The sequence below is a fragment of the Trichosurus vulpecula genome, chromosome X (assembly GCF_011100635.1).
Source record: "Trichosurus vulpecula isolate mTriVul1 chromosome X, mTriVul1.pri, whole genome shotgun sequence".
In the NCBI taxonomy this organism is placed as follows: Eukaryota; Metazoa; Chordata; class Mammalia; order Diprotodontia; family Phalangeridae; genus Trichosurus; species Trichosurus vulpecula.
The window spans coordinates 52489401-52513459 of record NC_050582.1 but is presented as its reverse complement, the minus strand read 5'-3'; the positions used below and the strand labels follow the sequence as shown (position 1 = coordinate 52513459).

At 44.1% G+C, this 24059-nt stretch overlaps 1 protein-coding gene across 1 annotated transcript; it reads right to left on the bottom strand.

The window, feature by feature from the left end:
• Positions 1–264: 264 nt before the first annotated feature.
• CXHXorf56 (chromosome X CXorf56 homolog) lies at positions 265–15864 on the bottom strand. Its single transcript, XM_036740076.1, has 7 exons — positions 15656–15864; positions 7474–7591; positions 6314–6355; positions 5657–5795; positions 3325–3414; positions 1677–1769; positions 265–688 (listed from the first exon to the last, which is right to left on the bottom strand). The coding sequence occupies exons 1-7, from the start codon at positions 15777–15779 to the stop codon at positions 626–628; spliced, it is 669 nt and encodes a 222-aa protein (XP_036595971.1). The 5' UTR covers positions 15780–15864; the 3' UTR covers positions 265–625.
• Between the last annotated feature and the right edge of the window lie 8195 nt (positions 15865–24059).

Genomic DNA, 24059 nt, shown 5'->3' with positions numbered 1-24059 from the left:
TGGCAGCTCCTTCAGTTTGCTCCTTAGAAGCTGGACCCATTCCTGAATCCTATAGAAATGAAAAGGGCTGATAGGCGATGGATCATCTTGATTTTAACACCTCTGGTGAAAGAGCCATCAAATTTCAGAGTCTGGTTTTTGGGAGCATTCCTGCTCAGAAAGGGACCGAGGTCCATACAGGGAAAGAGTCATGTCCATAGACTTGTTACAACTGGTTACAACTTTCACTGTGATTTAGGTGGCTTTACCTCATGACACATCAAAGAGTTTTTCTAAAGACTTTTATTTTGTATTAAGTTCAAAGGAAGACAGTAAAAACAATTACGTTCAAAGACAAAGGAATTCAGACATTGTTCTATGTTCCCATAACTTCAACAGAGAAATGTAAGTAAAACACCAACTGGACAAAAAAAAAAGTCTAGGAAAAAAAAACGAGCAGAGCCAGATGTTAGGAATCCTTCTCTAGGTTGGGATTAATGCTGTTAGATCATGAGCACGCAGGGCAGAAGGCAGGGAGAACTCTTTAGATTTTGGAAAATAGGATCCACTTTTGTTGTGTGTTGTGGTGGTAACCAGTGCGCCCATGTCAAGGAAGTTTGCGACTGGCCGCAAGCGAGGTCTACCATCATTTGAACTGGTTGTCAATCAAGGTCCCTTTCATCTTGGCTTTCTTTGCTTCTAGCTCAGCCTAGAAAGAATGAGGAGGACACACTGTGAGATACTACCCAGAGGGAGTTCTTTTTTTTCCCCCTTCCTCCAGCCTTCCCAAACCCTGTCCTCAAATTCTAGCTCCCTGGCATGAGCATGCCCCCATAGATACAGCCAACCTTTAACCAGAGTCAGTGACTGACAGGCTGACCTAACTTTTGATGGGACACTGAAGTGACATCTAGTTTTCTCCAATCCCTTGAGTAAATTCATGCCCCAAACCCCAAGTAAAAGAATATCAGATTACAGAAATGAATACTCCAAGAAGCCAGCCTATGGTCTGTCTAGACAGACCACATTCTTAACCTGGGGTCTGGGAAGTTGGCTTTTTTTTAGTATTTATTGAAAAAAAAAAACAAATTTACATATATTTCAACATAATCAGTTTCCTTTGGAACCCAATGTATTTTATTGGATGCACCGAAAAACCACTTTCTGAGAAGGAGGCCCAAAGCTGCATCAGACTGACGGCCAACAGGGTCCATGGAACAAAAAAAAATGGTAAAGAAGCCCTGGTCTAGAGAATCACTATTTTGAGAAACAATAAGTGGCCTCCATCACACCTAGAAGGTTTCAGGACCCGAAGAGAGAATGGAGTGCCCCCAACCTACTCAGCAGGTGAAGTCATACGGCCAGCCAGGGCAGGTTCTGCCAACGGTTCCCATGCAAGTGGCAGGACCTGTGATCACAGCTATAGAAAGAGTTTGCACCCCAGGGGTATGAGGCCTGGTTATAAACTGGACTAGGGACTTAGATTGTAATCACTCTGAGGGCAGTGACTGCTTCTGCTTTTTCTTTTTTTGTATCCCAACACTTAGCACAGTGCCTGGCACAGAGCGTATGCTTACTAAATGCTTGTTGACTGACTTGTTGAACCACCGATTGCCTTCCTGGGTTCGTTCCCCCCAACAAGTTTTTCCCTCCTCTCTTGGGGAAGTTGACCCCTGCCCGTGTCCAACGTCACTCACCAGCTCCTGAAGCCGTCTCTTGCTCATGCCCTTCCGCTCCAGCTGTTTTTCAATCACTTTGGCATTCTGTGCATATGAGTCAGCAATTTCTCTCTGACAGAAAACAATTCGACACACAATCACTAGACTTTCAACAGCCACACACAGACCAGAAGGAGCTACAGATGTCACCTGAGCAATAAGATCCTTACGTTGAACTGCAGGAATTTGGCCACACCCCAGGAAAGATTAAAAAAAAGCCCAAACCTAAGCCTCTCCAGCTCGTCTTTCCAATAATCCTGAGAGTTCAGGTTTCAGCTTCACCCATTGGTAAAATACCATCCAACACATTTTCCAGAGAGCAGCTCATGTTAAAATACCATAAAGACAACTGTTGCTACTAATAGTGTCAGACCAGTTGGGACAGAAACAAGTTCTCTAAAATGGAAAGACTTGACCTTGAGAAAGAAGGACGTGGGCTAACTCTAATTTTATCAAAGAAATACTTTAGAGCTTTCAACTGGGAGGCTTTGAGGCTGTTTCTCTTCTCCTCTTCTTCTCTTCCTAACCCCTTCCCCTCCCGTGGGTTCATTTGTTTGCCCTACGCAAATGAATCCCCAATCTCTCCCTTGAGCTTCAGCTCCATACTGGCAGCTATGAGCTGCTCCTGCTCAGGAAATTTCCTATTGCCTACCAGAGTTGGGGAACCTGTGGGCCTCGAGGCCACATGTGGCCTTCTACGTTCTGGGGTATGGCCTTTTGAATGAGTCCAAGTTTGACAGTACAAATCCTTTAATTAAGGGGATTTGTTCTATGAAGTTTGGATTCAGTCAAAGGGCCACACTTGAGGACCTAGAGAGCCACATGTGGCCTCGAGACTGCAGGTTCCCCTCCCCTGGCCTACACCCAGAGCTTCCTAAACTGTGGGCCCATATGGGGTCACCGCCCACAGTTTAACAAGCGCTAAAGGGGTCTTAAGTGGAAAAAGTTTAAGAAGCCCTGGCCTACAGGATAAAACACAAACTCCTCTGCTTGGCATGGAAAGCCGTTCACATTCTGATTCCAGTTTCCCTTGCTCTTCTGATTTGACCTGACTTCCCTTCACGTACTCTCCAATCCAGCCAAAATAGATTCCTGGTTGTTCCCTGCTCATATCCTATGGGCTCCTGCCTCTGTAAGCTTCATGCAAGCTTCTTCCTCCCCACCTATTGAGAATCTTCTCTTCCTTGGAGACTCAGCTCAGGCCCCTTCCCCAGTGAGTCTTTGCCCTTTTCCTAGGGCACTGGTCTAGCCTTTTCCTTGGAGTCAATCACACTCAATCTGGATGACACTTATTTATTCTATCTCGTACCCCACCCCCAGTATAGGAGAAGTAAGCTCTTGGAGGCCTGGGAGCAGCCAAAGTTTCATCCTTTGTACTCCTAACACCTAGTCTGCCCAGTGCCTCCTGCTTAGCAGGAACTCAATGAATGTTTAGGGAATTGTTTAGTAAGGAAAACTCAGCTGGGGGTGGGGAGGGTGGGGAGGTGACAGCTGGTAAGCTGTGGAGCCAGGACGAGATGAGCAGTGTCCTAATTCCTGGTCCATCACATTTTCCACTAGAGCCAGGTGTCCAGGAAAAGCCCAGACGGGGGCCCTTCTGAACGCCTCTGGGTAAAGGAGCACTCACAGCCTCAATCTCTTCCTCTTCTTCATCGATGGTGGAGACGGTGACGGAGCTGAATTTGCCCATGTCCTTCGTACGCTTAGTCATCATTACCTGGAAGTACAGGAAGAAAATGTTGTCCGATTCCTGGTTCCATCTAGCTCACCTAGATGCCCGTGTGTCTTTGTGACAGAAGGTCATACTTGACCAGTGGCTTTTCAGGCCACAAGTTTTGAATTTTCACCATTTTTTCATCAGGAATTTAAAAACCAATGAAAAAACCAAGTGTCATCATTTGGTTTTTAAATGCTCGAAGTGAAGACATTTTGGAAGGAATATACAATAAAACAGTTTATATTTATATAAGGCCTTAGAGCTATAAAGCACTTGACATATTTCATCTCATTTCCTATAACACAGGCAGGGCAGGGATCATCCCCACTTTACAAATGGGGAAACTTAGGGGCAGGTAGGTGGTGCAGTGAGTAGAGTACTAGCCCTGGAGTTAGGAGGACCTGAGTTCAAATCTGGCCTCAGACACTTGACACACTTAACTAGCTGTGTGACCTTAGGCAAGTCACTTAACCCCCATTGCCCTGCCTTCCACCCTGCAAAAAACAAACAATAAACCCCAAATAAACACAAATGGGGAAACTTGGGGCACAGAGCAGTGAAGGGTCCTCCCCAAGATCTTCAGAGTGTGGCTTTTACCCCTAAACAACTGACACTCACACATGCTCAAACCTCCTTCACAGGAAACGAAAAGGTCTATGTTAGGATTCTGAAGAAAATGTGCTTATTGAAATTTTGAGGCTTTTCAAAAAAAATTAGAATGATTTCATTGGCATGGAGAACTCTCAGGAGGGAAACCCCCTTTGTCAATCCAGATCTGCAAGTTATGGTCTTTGAAAGGTGTCGGCGGGACCAGGAAGTTAAGTGACTTGGCCAGGACATGGCTCTTATAAATAACTTTAAAAGTAAATATTATTAAAATAGAAAATAAAATCCAACACTGGCAGGGCTTCAGGGACACAAGAATTTTAATATGCTGCTAGGGTCACTGTAGGCTGCTGTAAATGTTTTGGAGAGTAAGAGGACAATATCAAACTGGAAAAGAAAAACCCTTTTGACCCTGCAATTTCTTGGCTGGAACTTTACCCTAAGAACATCCTAAAAAGGGGGGAGGGGAATGGTCTAACTCGACAAAAATATTCATAGTCACTCGATTTGTAACAGCAAAAAGTGAAGCACCTGTCTACTAACATCTGGAGAATGGCTGAACAAATAAATACCGTCAGGCAGCCTCCAGTGATTGAGAAGGGCTAGGGAGGGCAAGGCTCAGAGTCAAGAAGACCCAGGAGCAAGTCTTGCTACTTTTATGTATTGACTGAATGACCCTGGGCAAGTCATCTAACCTCTACTGTCCCAGATGCTCACTGTAAGAGCCTCAATTCTAGTCTAAGACGATAAGCTGCAGTACAATTGCCAATATATGCTGGCAAAGGTACCTTCCACACAGGGAATTCTAGATGCCAACAACATTACAGACCCACTCCCCTCTTCAGCCAAATGAAAGGGATGGAACCGGGTGGTACTGTCCACAACAATAATAACAATGACAACAGTGACGGCAGTGATGATGACAATGAGAACACTGAATACAGAGCATATAAGGAAACAGAGAAAGACCTAGAAGAGGTGATGTAGAAGAAAATCAGGTCTAGAATTGTGCACACACTTGACTCCAAACTCTCTTTCTCTCTGCCTCCTCTCTATGTCTTTTCTCTCTCCATATGTGTGTGTATACATAAATATGTTTTATGTATACATATACTTACATATTTAATTTACAGTCAAGTGTGACATCTGTGGATATAGATAGATATATGTACCCCCCCCCCCCGTATATATACATACATACATACACATATATACACACACATATTTATATACACACATATACATACACACACATATATATACATTTATACACACACACACACACACACACATTTAAAGACAAGAAAAAGAACAAAGCCATAAGTAGCAGAAGTCAGGCGAGACATGGAAAGGCACACAGTATTCTCTATGTCATTAAATGCTACAGGTTTTAGCTAATATTTTCCTCCTTATTTTGAATGTGTCTTTGATTATTGCTGATACTAAGTTTATAATGACCACTGTTTTGGAGCTCTGAAGTAGAGATCATGAAAAACCCAAATGTTCATAAAGGGCCTTCGTTGCTGTCCCAGCTGAACAGAAACAGATAAAACTGAGCTGTGCTTCCCCTCTCCTCCCTTTGGCAGGTAATTCAGGCCTTACCTCTTGGTGCTATCTATGGTGTAGTTTTCCTTACCTTCTTAGGAGGTTCTTGTTTTTGACTGTATATGTTGGTTTTCCCAAAGCCCTGCCCAAACTTGACAACCGCTCCATCCACAATAAAGGTCACTGGAGCATTTTTCTGCTGGTGCTGGTAAAAGAGCAGCAAGCCACACCTGCAAATAGCAAAGATTCAGATCCCGACAGCACAGATTCTCAAAGTGTGCCCAGAAAAGGGAAGGCAGCCATGGTGGAGCCAAAGGATGGCGAGGATTTCAAGTCAGAGGCCCCAGGTTGGAATCCCTCGTGCCTTTGTTTGTAAGGACCTTAGAAGGCTATATGTCAAGCTGGGAGAGACCTTAGAAGCCACTGAGTCCAACCCCTTGATGAATGGATCTGAGGCCCAGGGAGGGCAAGGGACTTGCCCAGGCTCACAGGGCTACTAAGTGTCTGAGGTGAGATTTCAAACCGAGTCTCGCAGACTCTAATAGGCATTATAAATAGGTCCCACCAAAAAGACAATGCCCTTTTACAAATCCATCACTGCTCCCAGGTACTCAAACATATGACTGTGAAAGAACTGGCATTTTGAGTAAGGAGAATTTGGAGGCACTAAAGTTCTAAGTAGAAGAATACGACAAAAATAGACAGAAACAATCGGAGCCCTAATGGAGGAGGGGATAGCAATACTCACTTTCCACACTTCTTCCGGAATTGTCGTTCTACGCCTTCGGGCCTGCAAAGGCAAAGGAAGAGGTCACAGAGAAGAAAGAGACCAAGCCGTACCACCCTGCTTGCCCCTGATCGTTGGCAGTCATATCACCTGCTGTCCTCCAACAGTGGAAGGCGGGGCAGAGTGGGGGGCCTCTCAACGCTGGCTCACTTTATAGACCAAGTGACTCCAGGTCATTAAGCCTCCCCTAGCCCACCTGCAGAGAGCTACAATCGATTTTTGCTGCTGCCTCCCCGGGGCCAGTGATTTGCCTTCCCTTGTGAATGCCAGTTTGTACCTTGCTCTCCTGACACAAACAGTTTCTCTTTAGCAACTGGACAGAGCCCCTCTGAGAGCAGCTGCTAGACCCCAGCTGTCTCACTCTCATTCTCTCTCCTGGCTCTCTCTCTCTCTCTCTCTCTCTCTCTCTCTCTCTCTCTCTCTCTCTCTCTCTCTGTGTCACACACACACACACACACACACACACACACACACACACATTGCACTAGTGGCCTGTTCCAACTCTTTTCATTAATGCAGGAAGGCATCCATTGATAAAAACAACAAAGAAATCCAAATTCTATGAAATATAATTCTCCCAAATAAGATCTGAGTATCACAGAAGTATAGCTAGAAGGACCCTCCAAGTCCATCCAGCCCAACCCTCTTATTTGCCAGATGAGGAAACTGAGGCCTGGGGAGGGGAAGGGACTTACCCAAGGGCACATAGACAATAAACATTGGACAGGGATTTGAACCCAGATGTCCTCTGCCTCCAGAACCAGTGCTCTTCCCACTGCACCATACTGCCTCCTCTTAATCTCAGACCCAGTCCTCTGCTTTCTGTAGTAGCTACTTTTTCAGTTCCTTTGGATTCTACTGATAAAGCCAACTGCCCCCAAAGCTAACAAATGGGCAGAGGATTGTTAGCAACAAACAACATCGCAACATGCCTGGGGAATAACAAACCAAAAGAGATACATCTACTTGGGTCCATCCAAGGCTGAAAGAATTTGAACCTGACCACAAAGCAAGGAGAAAGCTGTAGACCAGCTCAGTAGTCATCCACACATGTTGGAGTGCTCTCTGTCCTAATTCTCCCTGCCACAGGAATTCCCCTATAGAGAGAATCAGCATCTTACCTCCGGAGATGGACACTCTCCTCTTCTTCTGTGTTACAGAACTTGTGAGCATGTTTGGCTGCATCAATCACTCGGGCTCGGTCCCGGGGCCTCATGGGTAATTTCTCTAACTGGCAATCTGAAGAAAGAAAGGGAGACAGGTCACTGGGGGTCATGGCGCAAGGGAAAGTCTTGAGGAAGGTCCTTGTAACACTGTTTTCTACTCCCACCACTTATAAGATCGAAGATGTTTAATTTTCACCGGCATTTGGCACTGTATTTTTTTAAGGACACCACTGATGCTTCTAGTCAAAATGTTTACATGGGCAGGGGGAAGTCTTCTTGGCCTGCATCTTCAACAACAGGAACTGGCTGATAGGATCCTTTTATCTACCAATGATACAGTGTTCTGTGAGTACCCGACAAATGCTATGCCAGAAACAAGGCCTCAAACCATGTAGGCGGCACCGAATTCTAAGAAGAAAGTCAGGTCAAGAGCATGAGATGTTCCTAAGAATGTAACTGTAACAACAGAACCACAAGCACAAACAATTCCACTGATAAATAAAAGGAAGATATCCAAAGAGAACAAAGTGGGGATGCCAAGAACTCGCCAACCGATACTTTAAAATATATACAAAGCGGCAAAAGATTGGAGAACTTGATGCTGGAGGGGCTGTGGGAAGCCAGCTTATGCTAATTCACTCCTGGGGGAGCTCAGACTTGGACCAACTGTTCTGGAAAATAATTTGGAATCATACAAGATTTGCCAAACTGTTCATCCCCTTTGACCCACAGATCTCCGCATTAGGCTTTATATGCCAAGGAGGTTAATGACAGGATGGAAAGACCTATATGCATGAAAAAATATGCACTTAGTATTGTCTGTAATTAAAAAAATAGCTGAAAACAAAATCTATACCCAAAGACTGGGAAATGGATAGAACAAAAAGCAGCATAGAAAGGTAACAGGATATTACTGCACCATAAGGAAGTGGTCAGAGAAACAGGGGGGAATTCCTAGCAAAGAATAGAGAGTGAAGAAAGCAGAGCCAAAAGAACGCAACACACAGTGACTATATGATGTAAAGAAAGGCAACAAAACTTGAACTAGATACAATGGACAACATTACAGTGCATAGCCTTCCAATGCATTAACAACTGTATCAAACTACAGAAGTGGGATTTATTATTATTTGCAATCACCCTAATGAGAGTGATTGCAGGTAATAATAAATCCCACTTTTATGGGATTCTGCTTAACTGTTTCAGAGAAATGTACTTGGGGGGTGTTTGTTGTGAGCAAAACAAACGCATCAGTAAAGTTTTAAAATTAAAGGAGAGACCTACAGGGGATGAAAGCGAAAGAAAGTTAATTGCAGATAATAGAAAAATCGACGGCACCCTGTAAAAATATTGGGGGGGGTAGCGCTCAGAACAAGCTGTGCTGGACAATGAATGCTGAGGACAACAAAGAGGGCATTAGGAAAACTCTGCTGAGTGTCTAACTTAAGGAGGTCGAAGACAGTGTACGAAAATAGTTCCAGCAACCCCTTTTTACTTTAGTAAAGGACTGGAAACAAAGAGGCTGCCCAGCAGTGATGGAATGAATGGCCGAACAAATTGTGGTACATGAATGTAACAGAATGGTGAGAAATGATAAATATGATGGTTTCGGGGAAACCTGGGAAATCATATAGGAACAGATGCAGACTGAAGTGAGAAAAACTAGGGGCACAGCTTCCAAAATGACAGTGATAATAGTGATGTAAAGGAAAATGGCATCTAGAAACTGCAGAACTCTGATAGCCCATGACTCTGGACAACTGATGAGGAGGCAGAGAAGTGGTGGACTGTGGGTACAGAATAAGACATATATTTATCAACATAACACACACATTGCTTTATTTTGCTTGACTATTTATTGATTAAAAGTGAAAATTTTGAGCATCAATGAGACATTTAAAAAAGAGCAGAGGAGAGGAGGGAGTCCATCAGCAGAGAGTTAAGCAGGGCAGCTGGGTTACTAACATGCTACATTTAATATACATTTTTAAAAAACCTGAAACAGAAGCTCATGGTTTCTACATAATTCTTTTTTTCTGTTCTTTGTATAGAGAAATGTTTCTGTTTATTGGTGTTTGTTAAGTGTAGAATAAAAAATACAAATATTTTAAAAAACAAAAACAAACCTAAGAAACCATATCAGATGCAAGAAGTAGATCAAGGAAGGGAGAACACTGTGGGTAAAGTAAGAGGAGATAATGCCAACAAAAATAAGTTACTCGATTTTTATTTTGCTTTGTTTTCTCTACCAGACGTTTCTCTTCACACTTCTAAGAATAGAATAAAAATTGGTAACATCGAGTTAAAATTCAAGACAAGTGAATGGATGGCAAGAGATCGTCTCCTGAGTTGAAACTGCCAGGCTCAGACAATCTACATCTCAGGGTACTTAAAGAGTTGGCAGGCATGGCTGCTGAGCCAATGTTGGCAATTTCTGAAAAAGCATGGGAACAAAAAGAAGGACTGGAGAGAAATGTCCTAATGTTATTTTTTTTAACGGGGGAGTAGTGGAAGGGTTGCTAAGTGTGATCTGAATTCTTGGCAAGACTGTAGAGTATATTATTAAAAGAATAGCTTGTGAGCATGTAGAAGGTTCAGATCACCCAGAGCCGTCAAGTCATGCCAGACTAACCTCATTCCCAATGTTACAGGTAGATCAGTGGAAGGTAGTAGACATAGTGTGCCTAAATTTAATCAAAGCATTTAACAAAGTCCCTTGTGTCCTGCTTTTGGGTACAGTGGAGAGATGTGAACAGGATGACAATACAATTAGACAGACGGTTAAAGAGGCTCCTAGCTCTAGAGCTGGCAGGGACCTCAGAAGCCATCTAGTCAAACCTCTTCACTTTACAAAGGAGGAAACTGAGGCCTGGAGGGGAATGGGGAAGGGAATGAGCATTTCTATGGTACCTACTATGTGCACAAATATTAGCTCATTTGATCCTTACAACAACCCTGGGAAGTAGATACTGTTATTATCCCCATTTTATAGACAAGGAAACTGAGGCAAATAGAGGTTAAGTGACTTGTCCAGGACACACAGCTAGTAAGTATTAGAGGTGGGATTTGAACTCAATTCTTCCTGATTGCATGCCCAGCTCTCTATCTACTTCACCACCAGCTGCAGTTAAGTGGCCTGCCCAAACTCAGAGATTGCCAAGTGTCTGAGCCAGGATTTCAACCTTATTCTTTGGGAATTCCAAAGCTATTTTTTTTGTTTGTTTTTCACAGCTAGAAGCTCAGACCCAAGGAGCCTGGGTTGAAATGAACTTGGAAAGAAATTCTCAAGTGAAATGTCCCACAGATGCTGTTCAAAGTATCTATCACTGACTTGAATTAAGGAACACTCATGCCAGTGGTACATCTGCATCACCAGGGGCATTGTTTCCAGAATCACACAGGTGACTGAGCCATGCAGACCACTGTTGCCCTTTCAGGCCATGTTGGGGAGGCCTAGTATTCACTTATGGATACCACATTTCAGGAAGAACAATGGTTCTTCTGGAGTGAACAATCCCAGGCTAGGAGCTGGAAGAGGCCTTAGAGACTATCAAGTCCAACTCTCTTCATTTCACAGAAAAGAAAACTGAGCCCCAGAAGAGTTAAGTGACTTGTCCAAAGTCAGACAAAGTTATAAATGGTAGTAGGGTCAGGATTTGAACTCAGGTTTTAGGACCCTAAATCCAATAGTCTTTTCCTTTGTACTATGTTGCCACAGGAAGGCAACAAGGATGGAAACTATACCATGCCTAAGTATCCTTGGACAAATCACTTCATCACTCTGTGCCTCAGTTTCCTTATCTGTAAAATGAAGTGGCTGGACTGGATGCCTCTCCCTCTCTAAAGCCATTACCTTTTGATCTATATGAGGACTGGTTGAAGAAACTGGGTACGTTTACCTTGGAGCACTGTACTGACCACTGGAAAATGAGCAGAATCACATGAAATGAGGCCTGTTTTTGAACTTATGAGACTAGGGATTGGGGAAGTATCTGAAGTTCAAGTATTTGAAGGGCTGTCATGCAGAAGAGGGATTTAAAAAGCAAGCAAATGACTCGGGTGCCCATTTTGGAGGAGCTCAAAACCCTGATGGGAAGACATAAATTCACGATGGAAAGAGGTTAAGCAATTTACAAAGTAATACATCAGCAAACAGAAAATGGAGTCAAATGATTCAAGGGCAAAAGTACTGCTGAATTTGGGCTTGAGGCCCTGTGTTCAAGTTCTGATCTGATACACACCCAAGTCCTGGGTGACTTTAGCCAAGTCATTCAATCTCCTTGGGGATTGGACTAAATGACCTCTGAGATCACTTCCAGCTCTAGATCTAGGATTCTGTATGTGGCCAAATCACAACCTTCACTAGCCCTCAGTTTCTTCCTCTCTAATCAGTCAGTCAAAAAGCATTTATCAAGCACCTACTGTGTGCCAGGCACTACGCTAAAGGAGCTTACAGTCTAATGGGAGAGGATTAAGGACTAGATCTGAAATTTCCTTGGCATCAGGAACACCCAGGTGAGGAAACTCCCACTCCTAATTCAGATCAGCAGTTTCTCTGCAATGTATACTCTTAGAAAGGAACCTAGGGCACTGACAAGTTAAATAATTTGCTCCGAGTCACATGGCCTATATGCATCAAGAGGCGAGACCTGAACCCAGATCCTTCTGGCTTTGAGGCCAGCTTTTTCTCCATTATAGCACACTATATAATAGGTGACATAACACGTAAGTAAATAGGCACATATGAGATACGTCCAGAGTAGATGGAAAATAATCTTATACAAATAAAACCAACGTAGCCAAGACTAGAAGGAAAGCGGAAAACTGGGTAAAAAACTTTCATCTCTCAGATGAAAGGTCTCATTTCTCACATATATAAAGAACTTTGTCAAATTTACAAGAATACGAATCATTCCCCAATTGCCAAATGGTCAAAGGATATGAACAGGCAGTTTTTCAATGAAGAAATTAAAAACTATATACAGTCATATGAAAAAATGCTCTAAATCATTATAGATTAGAGCAATGCAAATTAAAACAACTTTGAGATACTATTTCATACCTATCAGATTGGCAAAAATGCCAAATGCACTTAAACTGGGGAAAGCCTAATAAATTATGGTATTCAATTGTTATGGAATACTACGGTGATAGAAGAAATGATGAGCTGGTTCATTTTAGAAAAACATGGAAAGACTTGGACCTATGAAGGAAGATGTTTTCTACCTCCAGAGAAAGAACTGACAAACAGAAATATGTATAGTATGGTCTTAGATATATGTGTGTGTATATCTATATGTATATATACATATAGATGCCAATATAAATGTGTGTATGTATATATATATACATACACATATAAAATCATGTTTAATTGTAGCCTTCTCTAGGGCAGGAGGGAGAAAAAAATAAAATAAACAGTGTACAGTAGAGGGCAAAAGAAAACCTAGAAGGAAGCAAAGAAAAGCTGGATAGCTTCAAAAACAATGTGTAGTATTTATATAGGTTTTCTTGAAATGGCAATTTGTTTTATATTGAATCTTCTTTTATGTTCTGCTGTGTACACAGAAATGTTCTTTTTTTCCTTTTTCTTATTTTGTATTTAAGATTAAAATGAAAAAAAAATTTTTAAAGTAATCTTAGAGGGGAAGGATCTAACAGCTGTAATTCTGCTACAAAAGGCAGCATTTGAGCTAAGTCCTGATGGAAGTCAGAGGAGCTAAGAGGCCAAGGTAAGGAGGGAGATCATTCCATCTATATGGGACATCCAGTGAAAAGGTAGAATGGAGAGATGGAGAGTATAGCCAGAGAAACTGAGAGCCTTTGCCATTGGATCAGAGTATGTGGAAGGGCATAAAGACTAAGACTGGAAAGGTAGGAAGGGCTGGGTTGGGAAGGGCTTTAAAAGCAAAACCACTGGAGCTTACTAAGCAGGAGGGGGGCAACCTGGTGCTTCAGGAAGATCACTTTGGCAGCTGAGTGGGGCGATGGACTGCAGTGGGGAGACTAACTATTGCCTACTGCAATAGTCGAGGCAGGAAATTATGAGGGCCTGAACTAGGAGGGTGACCGTCTGAGTGGAAAGAAGACTCTCCCCCTCCCCCCTCTCACTTGAGCACCTTGCCTCTTTACTCTTTTGTTTGTTCTTGGTTTCTTTTGCTGGCTTTCTAACTGTGGGTGTTCCCCGAGATTCTGTCCAAGGCTCTCTTTTCTTCTTATAGATTCTGACTTGGTAAGTTCACCAACCCTCTTGGGTACCAGGACCAAACTCTCTCCTGTGCTTCAGTCCCGCATCACCAAATGCCTTTTGGATATTTCAACTTGGATGTCCTAGAGATATCTCAAATTCAACATGTCAAAAATGGAACACATTACCTCTAACCTCAAACATTTCCCTTTTCCAAACTGTTCTACTTTTATCAAAGACATCAGCATTCTTTCAGTCTGTCAGGTTTATAACATTTGAATTATCCTCACACCCCATCCCCACCCCACATATCCAATCAGTTGCTAAATCTTATCGTTTCTACCTCCAAAAACACATGCTGTATCTGACTCCTTCTCTCCACTCACATGGCTACCACCTTAATGGTTCAAGACTTCATCTCTCCCCTAGACTTCTCTAGAAGGCAACAGTCGTCTAATTACAATTAGCCCTTCATATTGAGGGAGTTAGGAGGGCAGCACCTCCACGATCTGGAAAATCCGGCAAAATTTTTTGGCCCTCCCCTTGTGCCAGAGATGAAATCTGAATTTTTTTTCTTTTATGAGGTATTTATAATACCTTATTGTAAAACTTGGGTTAAGTATTTGGTCACAGGCTATATTATACAATACTACACATGCAGTTTATGCATTTCTAAGTTTCTAAACTTTTTCAGCGTCATCTGTGGCTTCCACAAAACTCCCCCCAAATTCCCATTTAATTTCTTATGCCAACCTGCAATAGATCAAAACCGATATGGGGAAGGAGTAACTGTAGCCTCCCTGCTTATAATATCTCATCACTTCAACCCAACTGCCACACTGTTGCCAAAATGATTTTCCTTAACCCCAGATCTGACCATGTCACTCCCCTACCCAAGTCACCTCCTGCCCCTAGGACAAAATGGAAACTTCTGTTTAGCTTTTAAAGCCCTTCAAAACCTGAGCCCATCTTTCCAGCCTCTGGACATCACTTCCCCTCTGGCACTCTGTGATCCAGCCAAATTGGCCTTGTCTCAGTACCTCTGTGCCTTTGCAGTGGATAGGCCCCATTCTTGGAATGTACATGCACACTTTTGCCTCTTACTTTTGCATCATCAAGCAGTAAAGGCAGGAAGCCTCTTCAGATCCCCCAGCTGTCAGTGCCCACCCTCCTAAACTACCTTGTTTTTAACCACCTTCTATGTATTTGTAAGTAACTTTTATATAAATGTCACGTTAGAATGCAGGTGCTTTTTGAGGGCTGACATTGCTTCACTCTTTGTACCTGTATCCCCAGCACCTAGCACAGTCCTTGGTGTACAAAGTGGATGCTTAATTACTGAATTAATAAATGCTTGCTACTGATTTGACATATCGTGAAGGTAGAAATGACCAGATTGAGCAGTGGACTGGATATGTGGGGTAAGAGGAAGGGGTGGAGGATGACATCCAGCTTGCAAACATGGGAACCTTGGGAGGATGGTGGTACCCTTGACAGTAAGAAGGAGGGGATAAAATTCGAGGTTTGGGCTGGATAGTCTTTGAGATTTCTTCTAGCCCTAGATGTGCTGTCTCTTCCTATTAGAAAGTCATTGCTTTCCCCAGCATTTAGCACAGGGCTTGGAACACAGTAAATGCTTAACAAATGCTCATGCATACATGCTTGCATGCATGCATTCTAAATCTGCGCTCCTACTTTTCCAAGGGGCCACGAAGCAGAGGGGAGAGTTGCAGGGGACAGGATGACACACTGAGCACGGGAGGAGGCGGACTGTGGAACGCTAAGGAGGAGCCTGCTTTCAAGAGGCAAGCCTACTGGACTGGCAGAGGGCACGAGCTCAGTGCACTCGGGCAGGGCAGGCTCTCTCGATCGCGGGCTGCCAGGGCCCCCCTCCCCAGCCGCCCCCCATGTGCTTTCCCCTTCTCCCAGCCCAGCGCCCGTGCAGCTCACCCAGGACTAGCACCATCTGGCCGCACAGACAGTAGTAGACGTGAAGAGGTTTCTCGCCGTCGTCGTACTCCTCTCGGTCCCGGGTGTCCGAGCACACCACCGAGCGCGAGACCACCTTTGGCATCACTTTATTAACACTATCGCCCAACTCTACGCCTCCACGGTCGCCCCGAGCGCGGGAAGAGCCGTGAGAGAGGCGGAAGATGGGCGGAAGTGACGTTGTGCGCACGGTCTTGCTCTCTAGCCCCGTCGCGCTCTTCCGCTTAATCTTCCCCATTTTCCCGTGGATCTTGACCAGTATGTCGTCCATGTCACCCGCCTCCGGCCGCCTCCGGCCGCCGCCGCCCGCCGCCGCCAGCCGTCCGCAGCCCGTCGCCCCGATTCCCCGGTCTCCTGGTGTGTTACGTTGTCCGGGGCAACGCAAGAACCGGGTGGGGGGATCGGGCTATTATTACGCAGCCTTCGGAATCCGAACTGTGAGGGCACTTGGTCTGGCCCAAATGCCAGCCGCTGGGTTCTGATTAAAGGAGCCTCCCCCCTCCCCCCCCGCCGCCCCAGGTCCCCTGGGTTTGGGCTAAATCCGCCCGACCTCCGTCACCCCCGCCTCTGGCTGTTGGTGTTTTGAATCCATGTAATTCAGACACAGACCTATAAGAAAAGAAAGCCGTGCATAGAATTCCCAAGACTGACTAGGGATCTCAGGTTTAGGGCTGGAAGGGATCTCAGCGGCCATCTAATTTAGTTCCCTTCTTTTACAGAGGAGGAAACTGAGGCCCAGAATGGGGAAGTGAATTGCCCAAGGCAATCAGTCCAACTTATACCTTGACAGGAATCCCCTCCACAACATAACCAAAGGGTGGCCATCCAGCCTTTGTGTGTTACCTCACTCTAAGTGAGTACATGAAAAGACCATAGTCTGAAAGGGCCAGGGTCTCCCATTGCTTCCTGGGCCGTCTCAGGTCATCCTCATGAATATCAGGCCACTGGACCCAGATGGCTATGGAGGAGGAAGTGAGGCTGGTGACCTTGCACAGCCCTCCCTGACTCAAATCAAAGTCAACTGCAAGTCATGTCATCATTTCCCTGATGTCATGGTCCTCTTAGAGAAGGAAGGACAAACACAACAGCAGCGAGGAAGATGTCCAATGCAAGGGAACCTACTGCCCCCAACTTAGCCCATTCCTTTTTGGGACAGTTCTTGTGGGGAAGTGGAGGTGGTGTTGTCACCAGTGTCTGATTCCAGACATTTTATATATTTACCTTTTTTCAACTTCTAGTCCTGCCTCCTAGGTGTACCCTTGGGTGGAGCAGGACAAGTTTCCTCCACCTTCTGACTAAGATAAATACTTCAAATACTTGGAAACAAGTCTTCTTTTCTTCAAGCTAAATGTGCCCAGTTCTTTAACACTGATTCTCATATGGTATGAACTCTAGGTCCTTCATTATCCTGGTTACCCTCCTCTGGATGCTTTTCTGCTTATTAATGTCCTTCCTAAAATGTGGCACCCAGAACACAACACAATGTGGTGTGATCAGGACAAAGTACAGCAGAACTATCCACTGCCCAGGCCTGACCACTGAATGCAGCCTGGTACACTATTAACCTCTCTGGCTGCTCTATCACAGGATTAGGACAGCTGAGTGGTACAGTAAGATAGAGCTCTGGGTCTGGAGTCAGGAAAACCTGAGTTCAAATCTGGCCTGAGACATTTACTAGCTGTGTGACGCTGGACAAGTCACCACCTTATTTGCCTCAGTTCCTCACCTGTAAAATGAGCTGGAAAAGGAAATGGCAAACCATTTAAATATCATGGCCAGCTAGGTGACACAGTGGATAGAGCTCTGGACCTGGAGTCAGGAAAACCTGAGTACCAATCTGGCCTCAGACATTTACTAGATGTGTGACCCTGGGCAAATCACTTATCCCTATTTGCCTCAGTTCCTCGTTTGTAAAATTAGCTGGAGAAGGAAATGGCAAGAAATTGCCAAGAAAACCCCAGATGGGGTCATGAAAGTCGCAGAGTTGAACACAACTGAATAATAACAAAAGAAGGAAGGTATTTCCTCATCTTTTCTCCAGGGTCAAGACTGGCCATTGCAATTAGCTATCTCCATCAGTGTTTTTTTTTTCATTCCTGTCATTGTAGTCATAAATATTGCTTTCCTGCCTCTGTTTACTTGACTCTACGTTAGTTCATGCCAGTCTTCTCATTTTTCTCAGCATTCTTCATTCAGAATTTCTTATAGCATCGTTATCTCAAGTTGTTGAGCCATTCCCCAGTGCACCTTGTTTTTGTTTTTTTCCTACTGAAGACAAATCACGAAGGCTCTTTGTGACTATATTGCATGCTTTTCTCCATGTTTGGTAGTCATCTTTTTAAGTATATATTAGAGAATTCTGCCAGGAATTGAAGTCAAGCCTATAGTTTACTTTCCAAAAGACTGCTTTAACAGTCAGAGCAATGTTTACCCTTCTGGAACACATTGACAGTGGCTCAGCAGCCACATCTGCCAGTTCTTTCAGTACTCTAGTATGGTGTTCCTCTGGGTCTGGTGATGAATTCATCAAGGGCAGCTGAGTGCCCTCTTCTAATCTCCCTATGGCCCTTTCATTTCAGTTTCCTGTTAGCCTTTTTTGTCCCATCCTTTATGGTCCAGAGGTCATGCATTCTACTTGACGGAGAAACCAGAAGAGTTGGGCAGTTCTGTCTCTTCTGAATATTGGCCCAGAATTGAACTACATATGTCTTTAGTGTGAAACCAGAGACCACAACCAGTGAGGAGAGAAGCTCGCCATCAGGCTGGCTACAGGGCAATGGAATGGCAGCAACTCTCAAAGGCCATCTCCTAGGTCAAAGAAGGCTCGCAATCTGCCTGAGTGGATGGAGTATTCTCATCAATGAAGTCCCATATCCCATATCTATAAAGCCTTCAGGGTCTTTCTTCTCTGCCATCAGTTGTTTTATTTCACACAACATCTGATTTATCCATCCATCCATCCCAAACACTTAGGTGGCTCCTACTCTTTTCCCCAGTTTATCTGAAAAGAACCCATTTTGCTGTCCAGTAAGGACAATGATAAATTCATTGGCAGCCTTTTGCACTGCTCTTCAGTACCACTAACATATTGATGCTATTTTTGGCATATCATTTTTATTTATTATTTTTAATTCATTTTATTTTGTTTTAGGTTCTCTCTCTCTCTCTGTGTCTCTCCCTCCCTCTTCTATCTCCCTCCCTTCCTCTCTCTCTGTCTCTGGTCTCTCTGTCTCTCTCTTTGTGTTTCTCTGTCTCTCTGTCTCCTTCCCCTCCCCCATCTCTCTCTCTCTCTCTCTGTCTCTGTCTCTCTCTGTCTCTCTCTGTCTCTGTCTCTCTCTGTCTCCCTCTCTCTCTCTCTCTCTCTCTCTCTCTCTCTCCCTCTCTCCCTCTCTCTCCCTCTCTCCCCTCTCCTTCCCCACCTAAATTGAGAGAGCAAGAAAAACAAAACCCATTACATATATTCACGGAAAACAAATTCCCACATTGGCTATGTACATATATATAATATATGGCCAATGTGGGAATTTGTTGTTTGTATATATCTGCTTCAATTTTTACTCTCAGTCTATCACACCTCTCTCTCCCTCCCTCCCTCTGTCTCTGTCTCTCTGTCTTCTCTCTCTCACCCTCCCTCCCTCCCTCTCTGAAAGTAGATAAAATGCTTCATCATGAGCCCTCTGGAATTGTAGTTGGTCACTGTATTGATCAGATTTCCTAAGTCTTTCAAAACTGTTTGCTACTGATATTTTTAACAGGACTATGACACACTCCTGGATTCATCTGTTATCTGTCCTCACTTCCATCTTCTGTGCACATCTAAAAATGTACAAGGTCGGTGAGATTCCTGCACATCCATTTCAGCGAAGGTGGGGTTGAATAATGGGATTGATGAATTCCCAGCCTCACAAAATTATAGGCTTAGAGGGCACTAGGGGATAATATTCCAAGATCATTCAGTTCTCCCCACTGCCTAATGCTGTCCAGGAACCAATCCAATACTTATTAAGCACCTACCGTGTACCCAGCACAGTGAAGATTAGATTCTATCCTGAATTTAAGATTCTTGTGGACAGAGATTCCATAGCCTCCCACAGTTATTTACTCCCATATTTCAAAACCCTCACTTTTGTGTTCAGGTCAAGTTTGAGCGAAGGCTTAGGACAAAACCTCACATTTTGGCCTGAGCATTCACTCTAAACCTGAGAAAGGCCCTTCGGAGAAGCTTAATGTTGGGGACTGAAAGACGATTTGGAGTCTGGTCGGGCCTGGGTGTCTGCCAGGGGCCTGTTGGAAGCTACAGAGGAAATGACAGGGATGCTTTTAGAATGGAAAATGATGTCATTCCCTGGCCCCCTCCCTCTAGAGGGGCACCCACAAGAGGCTGTTTGGATGGGCATAGAGATGTCAAGGTGGGATGGGGGTGGTAGGGGCTTCTCAGCCAACAGAGCTATAGTTAGGCTGTACCCGCCTGGTGATTGTCTGCTTGAGAGAGTTCTGCCATGGGCCCATTCACTATGGCAACCCTGCTTCTGGGGAGGAGCGTGGGGGCACAGTTTTCCTGAGGCATACTCCCTTTCTGAAATCCAGCTCTGCTGGCCACACACAGGGAGGCCACACACAGAGGCTTTAGGAACAACTTTAGCCCATGTCTCTGAGTTGTTTTTGGTCAGGTATTCCAAGGGAGGAAGGAGAAATGCCACACGGATGAGAGGCAAGCCCATCAGTTAATCAATCAGCATTTATTAAGCACTTACTATGTACCAGACACTGTGCTAGGTGCTTAGAATACAAAGAGAAAAGTGAAATACCAGAAACATGAAACATGCCGATCACTCCGAACCATCTCAGTCATTGGTGGCTACGGGCTAGGCTTATTAACCAGGCACTAGGCCTCCTTGTCTTTTTTGTGCCACCCCCTCCCTCAGTCAATCCTCAAAAACCTATTTTTGTCATAACACTCACCCTTGTCCAAGGACCTTCAATGGCTCCCTACCAAATAGAAAATTCTCAGCCTAGCATTCTAAGGCCTATTATCAAGTATCGCCCCTTCCCCCCAACTCCCCACCCCTACTCCACCCCCAGTCCCTTTGCCAAGTCCAGCTCTTGTTTCTCCCCAAGGAAGTTCTGCTCCAGTCAGGCTAATCTGCCTTCCCATTCCCTACATATGACTGCCCTCCATACCCTGTATAAGCTATGTTCCTTAGTACATAGTAAATGCTTGGTATTTGTTTAATTGGGGCAGTGAGGTATAGTGGAGAAAAGGTTGAATTTGGAGTCAAAAGGCCTCAGTTTGAATACTGGTTCTGCCACTTACTGACTTCCCCTCCCTGGCCCTCAGTTTCCTCTTCTGTAAAATGAGGAGGTTGGACTAGATGGCCTTTGAAGGCCCTTTAAGCTCAAGATCTAGGATCCACGCTGAAAAGAAAAGTATGGAAGACTGCAGAGAGATGGAGACAATGAAGACTGAGTAAAAGCCATTGGTTTTGGTAACTCATCAGTGAATTTTGAGAATAAATTAGTTTTATTTTTTAAAATTCATTTTGTTGATGCCTTTTCTTTTTGCATTACAGTCATTTCAGTATATACCCACGCATTCCATCATTGAATTAGTGATGTGGCCAAGAAAAATATTAAAACTTTTAAGGAAAACCAACCAATGTGGTGACTATGTTTGACAACATATGCAACATCCCATGCAGTGGACTCCACTCCCTAACCTCCCCCTCTGCTGAATGGAGAGAGGTGTTTCTTTGCCTCATCTCCAGGGCCAAGCCTGGTCATCTCCATCTCTCAGTCATCAGCTTGGTTGGTTTTCTTTAATTGTTTATAATATATAATTAATTTTCCTCTCTGCTTATATTCTTTTACTAATCCTGCTTATTCCCACCTGCATCAGCTCATACAAGTCTTTCCAGGTTTGAAAGAAAGAGCAATTTCTGTAGAGAGGGTTTAGATAGCGGGAAATACAAGCCAGATTTCAGGAGGTTGGGAGGTGAAGCTCAAGAGATAGTGAGTGTAGAGGACTTTTTCTTTTTAATATTTGCTGATAGCTTTTATTCTTCTATGACCTTCACTTCTACACATTCCATTTCCCCTCCCAGCCCAGAGAGCCGGCCATCCTTAGACACAAAAAATACAAAAAGAAAAAAAAATACTTTGTCAAAACCGAAGTTAACAGTATATGCAGTGTCCCACACATACAATGGGGACAGAGGGCAGTGCCTCTTATCCTCACTTCTGTCAAATTCTCCAGAAAAAGTGATTTATCAGAAGAGAAAGGCTACTTTGTAGTCAGTGTGAGGTAGTTTTGCTGAACTGTTTTTCTTACCCTCTTTCTTTTCAATTCTTTGTAAGAAGGAATGGCTCCCTGGGGAGCTGTGTGACCCAGAGTAAATCATTTAAATTTTCTATTTGTAAAATAGCACTTACCTCACCAAGTCTTGAAGGATCATTAGAATGTAAGCCCCTTGAGGGCAGGGATTGTTTCACTTTTGTCTTTGAATCCCCTGAGCCTAATTAGCATCTAGTAAATGTTTATTGATGGCTTAGAGCTTGATCAAACGGGATAACCAGTGCAAAGCCCTTTGCAAAGCAGAAAGTTACTTAGAAATGTTAATTACCTGGTGTAATTGACTGTTACCCCTCAGCTTTGTCAGTTTCTTTTTTTATGGGTAATTCCTGTCTTGTTTTACTTTCGCTTAAAATCTCCTTTGGGTTGTTGATTCAAATTTCTAAGATAAAGAGCCATTCCTCAATAGATAAAAGTGGTCAAAAGGTATGAACTGGCAGTTTTCCGGGGAAGAAATCCAAGCGATCAACAGCCACATGAAAAAATGTTCTAAATCATTAATAATTAGAGATAAATTAAAACAACTTTGAGTCTCCACCTTGCAAAGATGACTAAAGAGGAAAATGACAAATGTTAGAGGGAATATGGGAAAAAGAATCGGAGTCGCCATTCTGGAAAGCAATTTGGAAGTAAGCTCAGAGAGTTACCAAGCCCTTTGATCCAGCGATGCTGCTACTAGGCCTATACCCCAAAGAAATTGAAGAATTCCAAGTGTCTATATGTACCAAAAAATATTTTTAGCAGCTCTTCATGTGGCAGCCAAAAATTGGAAACTAAAGGGGTATCCTCCTATTGGAGAATGGCTAAAAAAATTGTGACATATATGCATATATGTGTGTATGTATGTATGGAATGGAATGTTACTGTGCCACGAGAAATTAACAAATGGCCAGTTTCAGAGCGGAACTAGAACCGTTTATCCAATGGTAGCATTATAGACAGAAACAGCTTTAAGACTTTAGAACTCTGATCAACGCAATGACAAATCACGACTCCAGAAAAGAAAGCTGAAATGAGCCACTCACTTTCTGAGAGGCGATGAACTTGAAATGTAGGGTTTTTGGTTTTTTGGTTTTTTTTTTTTGGACATTGCTAATGTAGGGATTTGTTTTTGCTAGTTTATGTAGCTATCTATTGAGAGATTTTCGAGTTTTTTTTTTTTAATGTGCTAATGGAGGGCAGGGGTAATGGGAGTGCCAGAATATTAAAAAAAAACTTGTTATTTGAAAATAAAAATAATAAACTAAAAAAGGGAGGGAGTGGCTCCTTTGGGATGTTTTGTAAACAATTCTTTCCCATAACGGGAGCCTCTCTCCCTCCTGCTGCTCTCCAGGCATCCCTCCGGTTCCTGGACAAGACACATCTACTCTATTATTTGAGTCCATGGGCCCAGGATGGTTCCGGTTACCGGTGTTTGTAAACGTGGCTGCAGAGACACAGGGTCGGAACAGAGTGGATGCTGGCTCCATTTCCGTCCCCTCTCCCTCTACATCTCAGGGGGTCGCCCACTTTGACTCCCGATACTTCGGGCTGCAGGGTATATTTCACTCCCCCGGGCTTTCCCCCACCTCCACCCCCCAGGTCAGTAGATTGCCTCGAACTCTCTCGCAGAGTTCGCTCCTTTTCCTTTGATGTCAATGGTACAACCCTCCTCCAGGATCTCGCTGCCTTGTCTCGTGGGTGTAAGTAGAGCTGGAGCTCTGCTCTTTCCCGACCCCGCTCCAGGCTTGGCTGGCGGGGCGGCTTGTTCCCCCCGAGAACGCCTTTCGCTGAATGGTACAGCCCCAGTGTTTCTGTGGGAGCGCCCTAGAGCAGGAGGTTGGCGGCAGCGGCGGGGAGGGGGGGGGGGATTGGTAGAGGACTAAAAACGTCCTTCCATAAAAGCACCTAGTATTGCCCCTCCTTCCCTTTCCCTGGAATTGCACTGTTAATTATTGCTCTTGTGAGCTTGCTCATCCCCCCCCCTTCTGGTGACTTCGAGCAGCTCTTGTCACCGCCTTCCACCCGTCCTCCCCC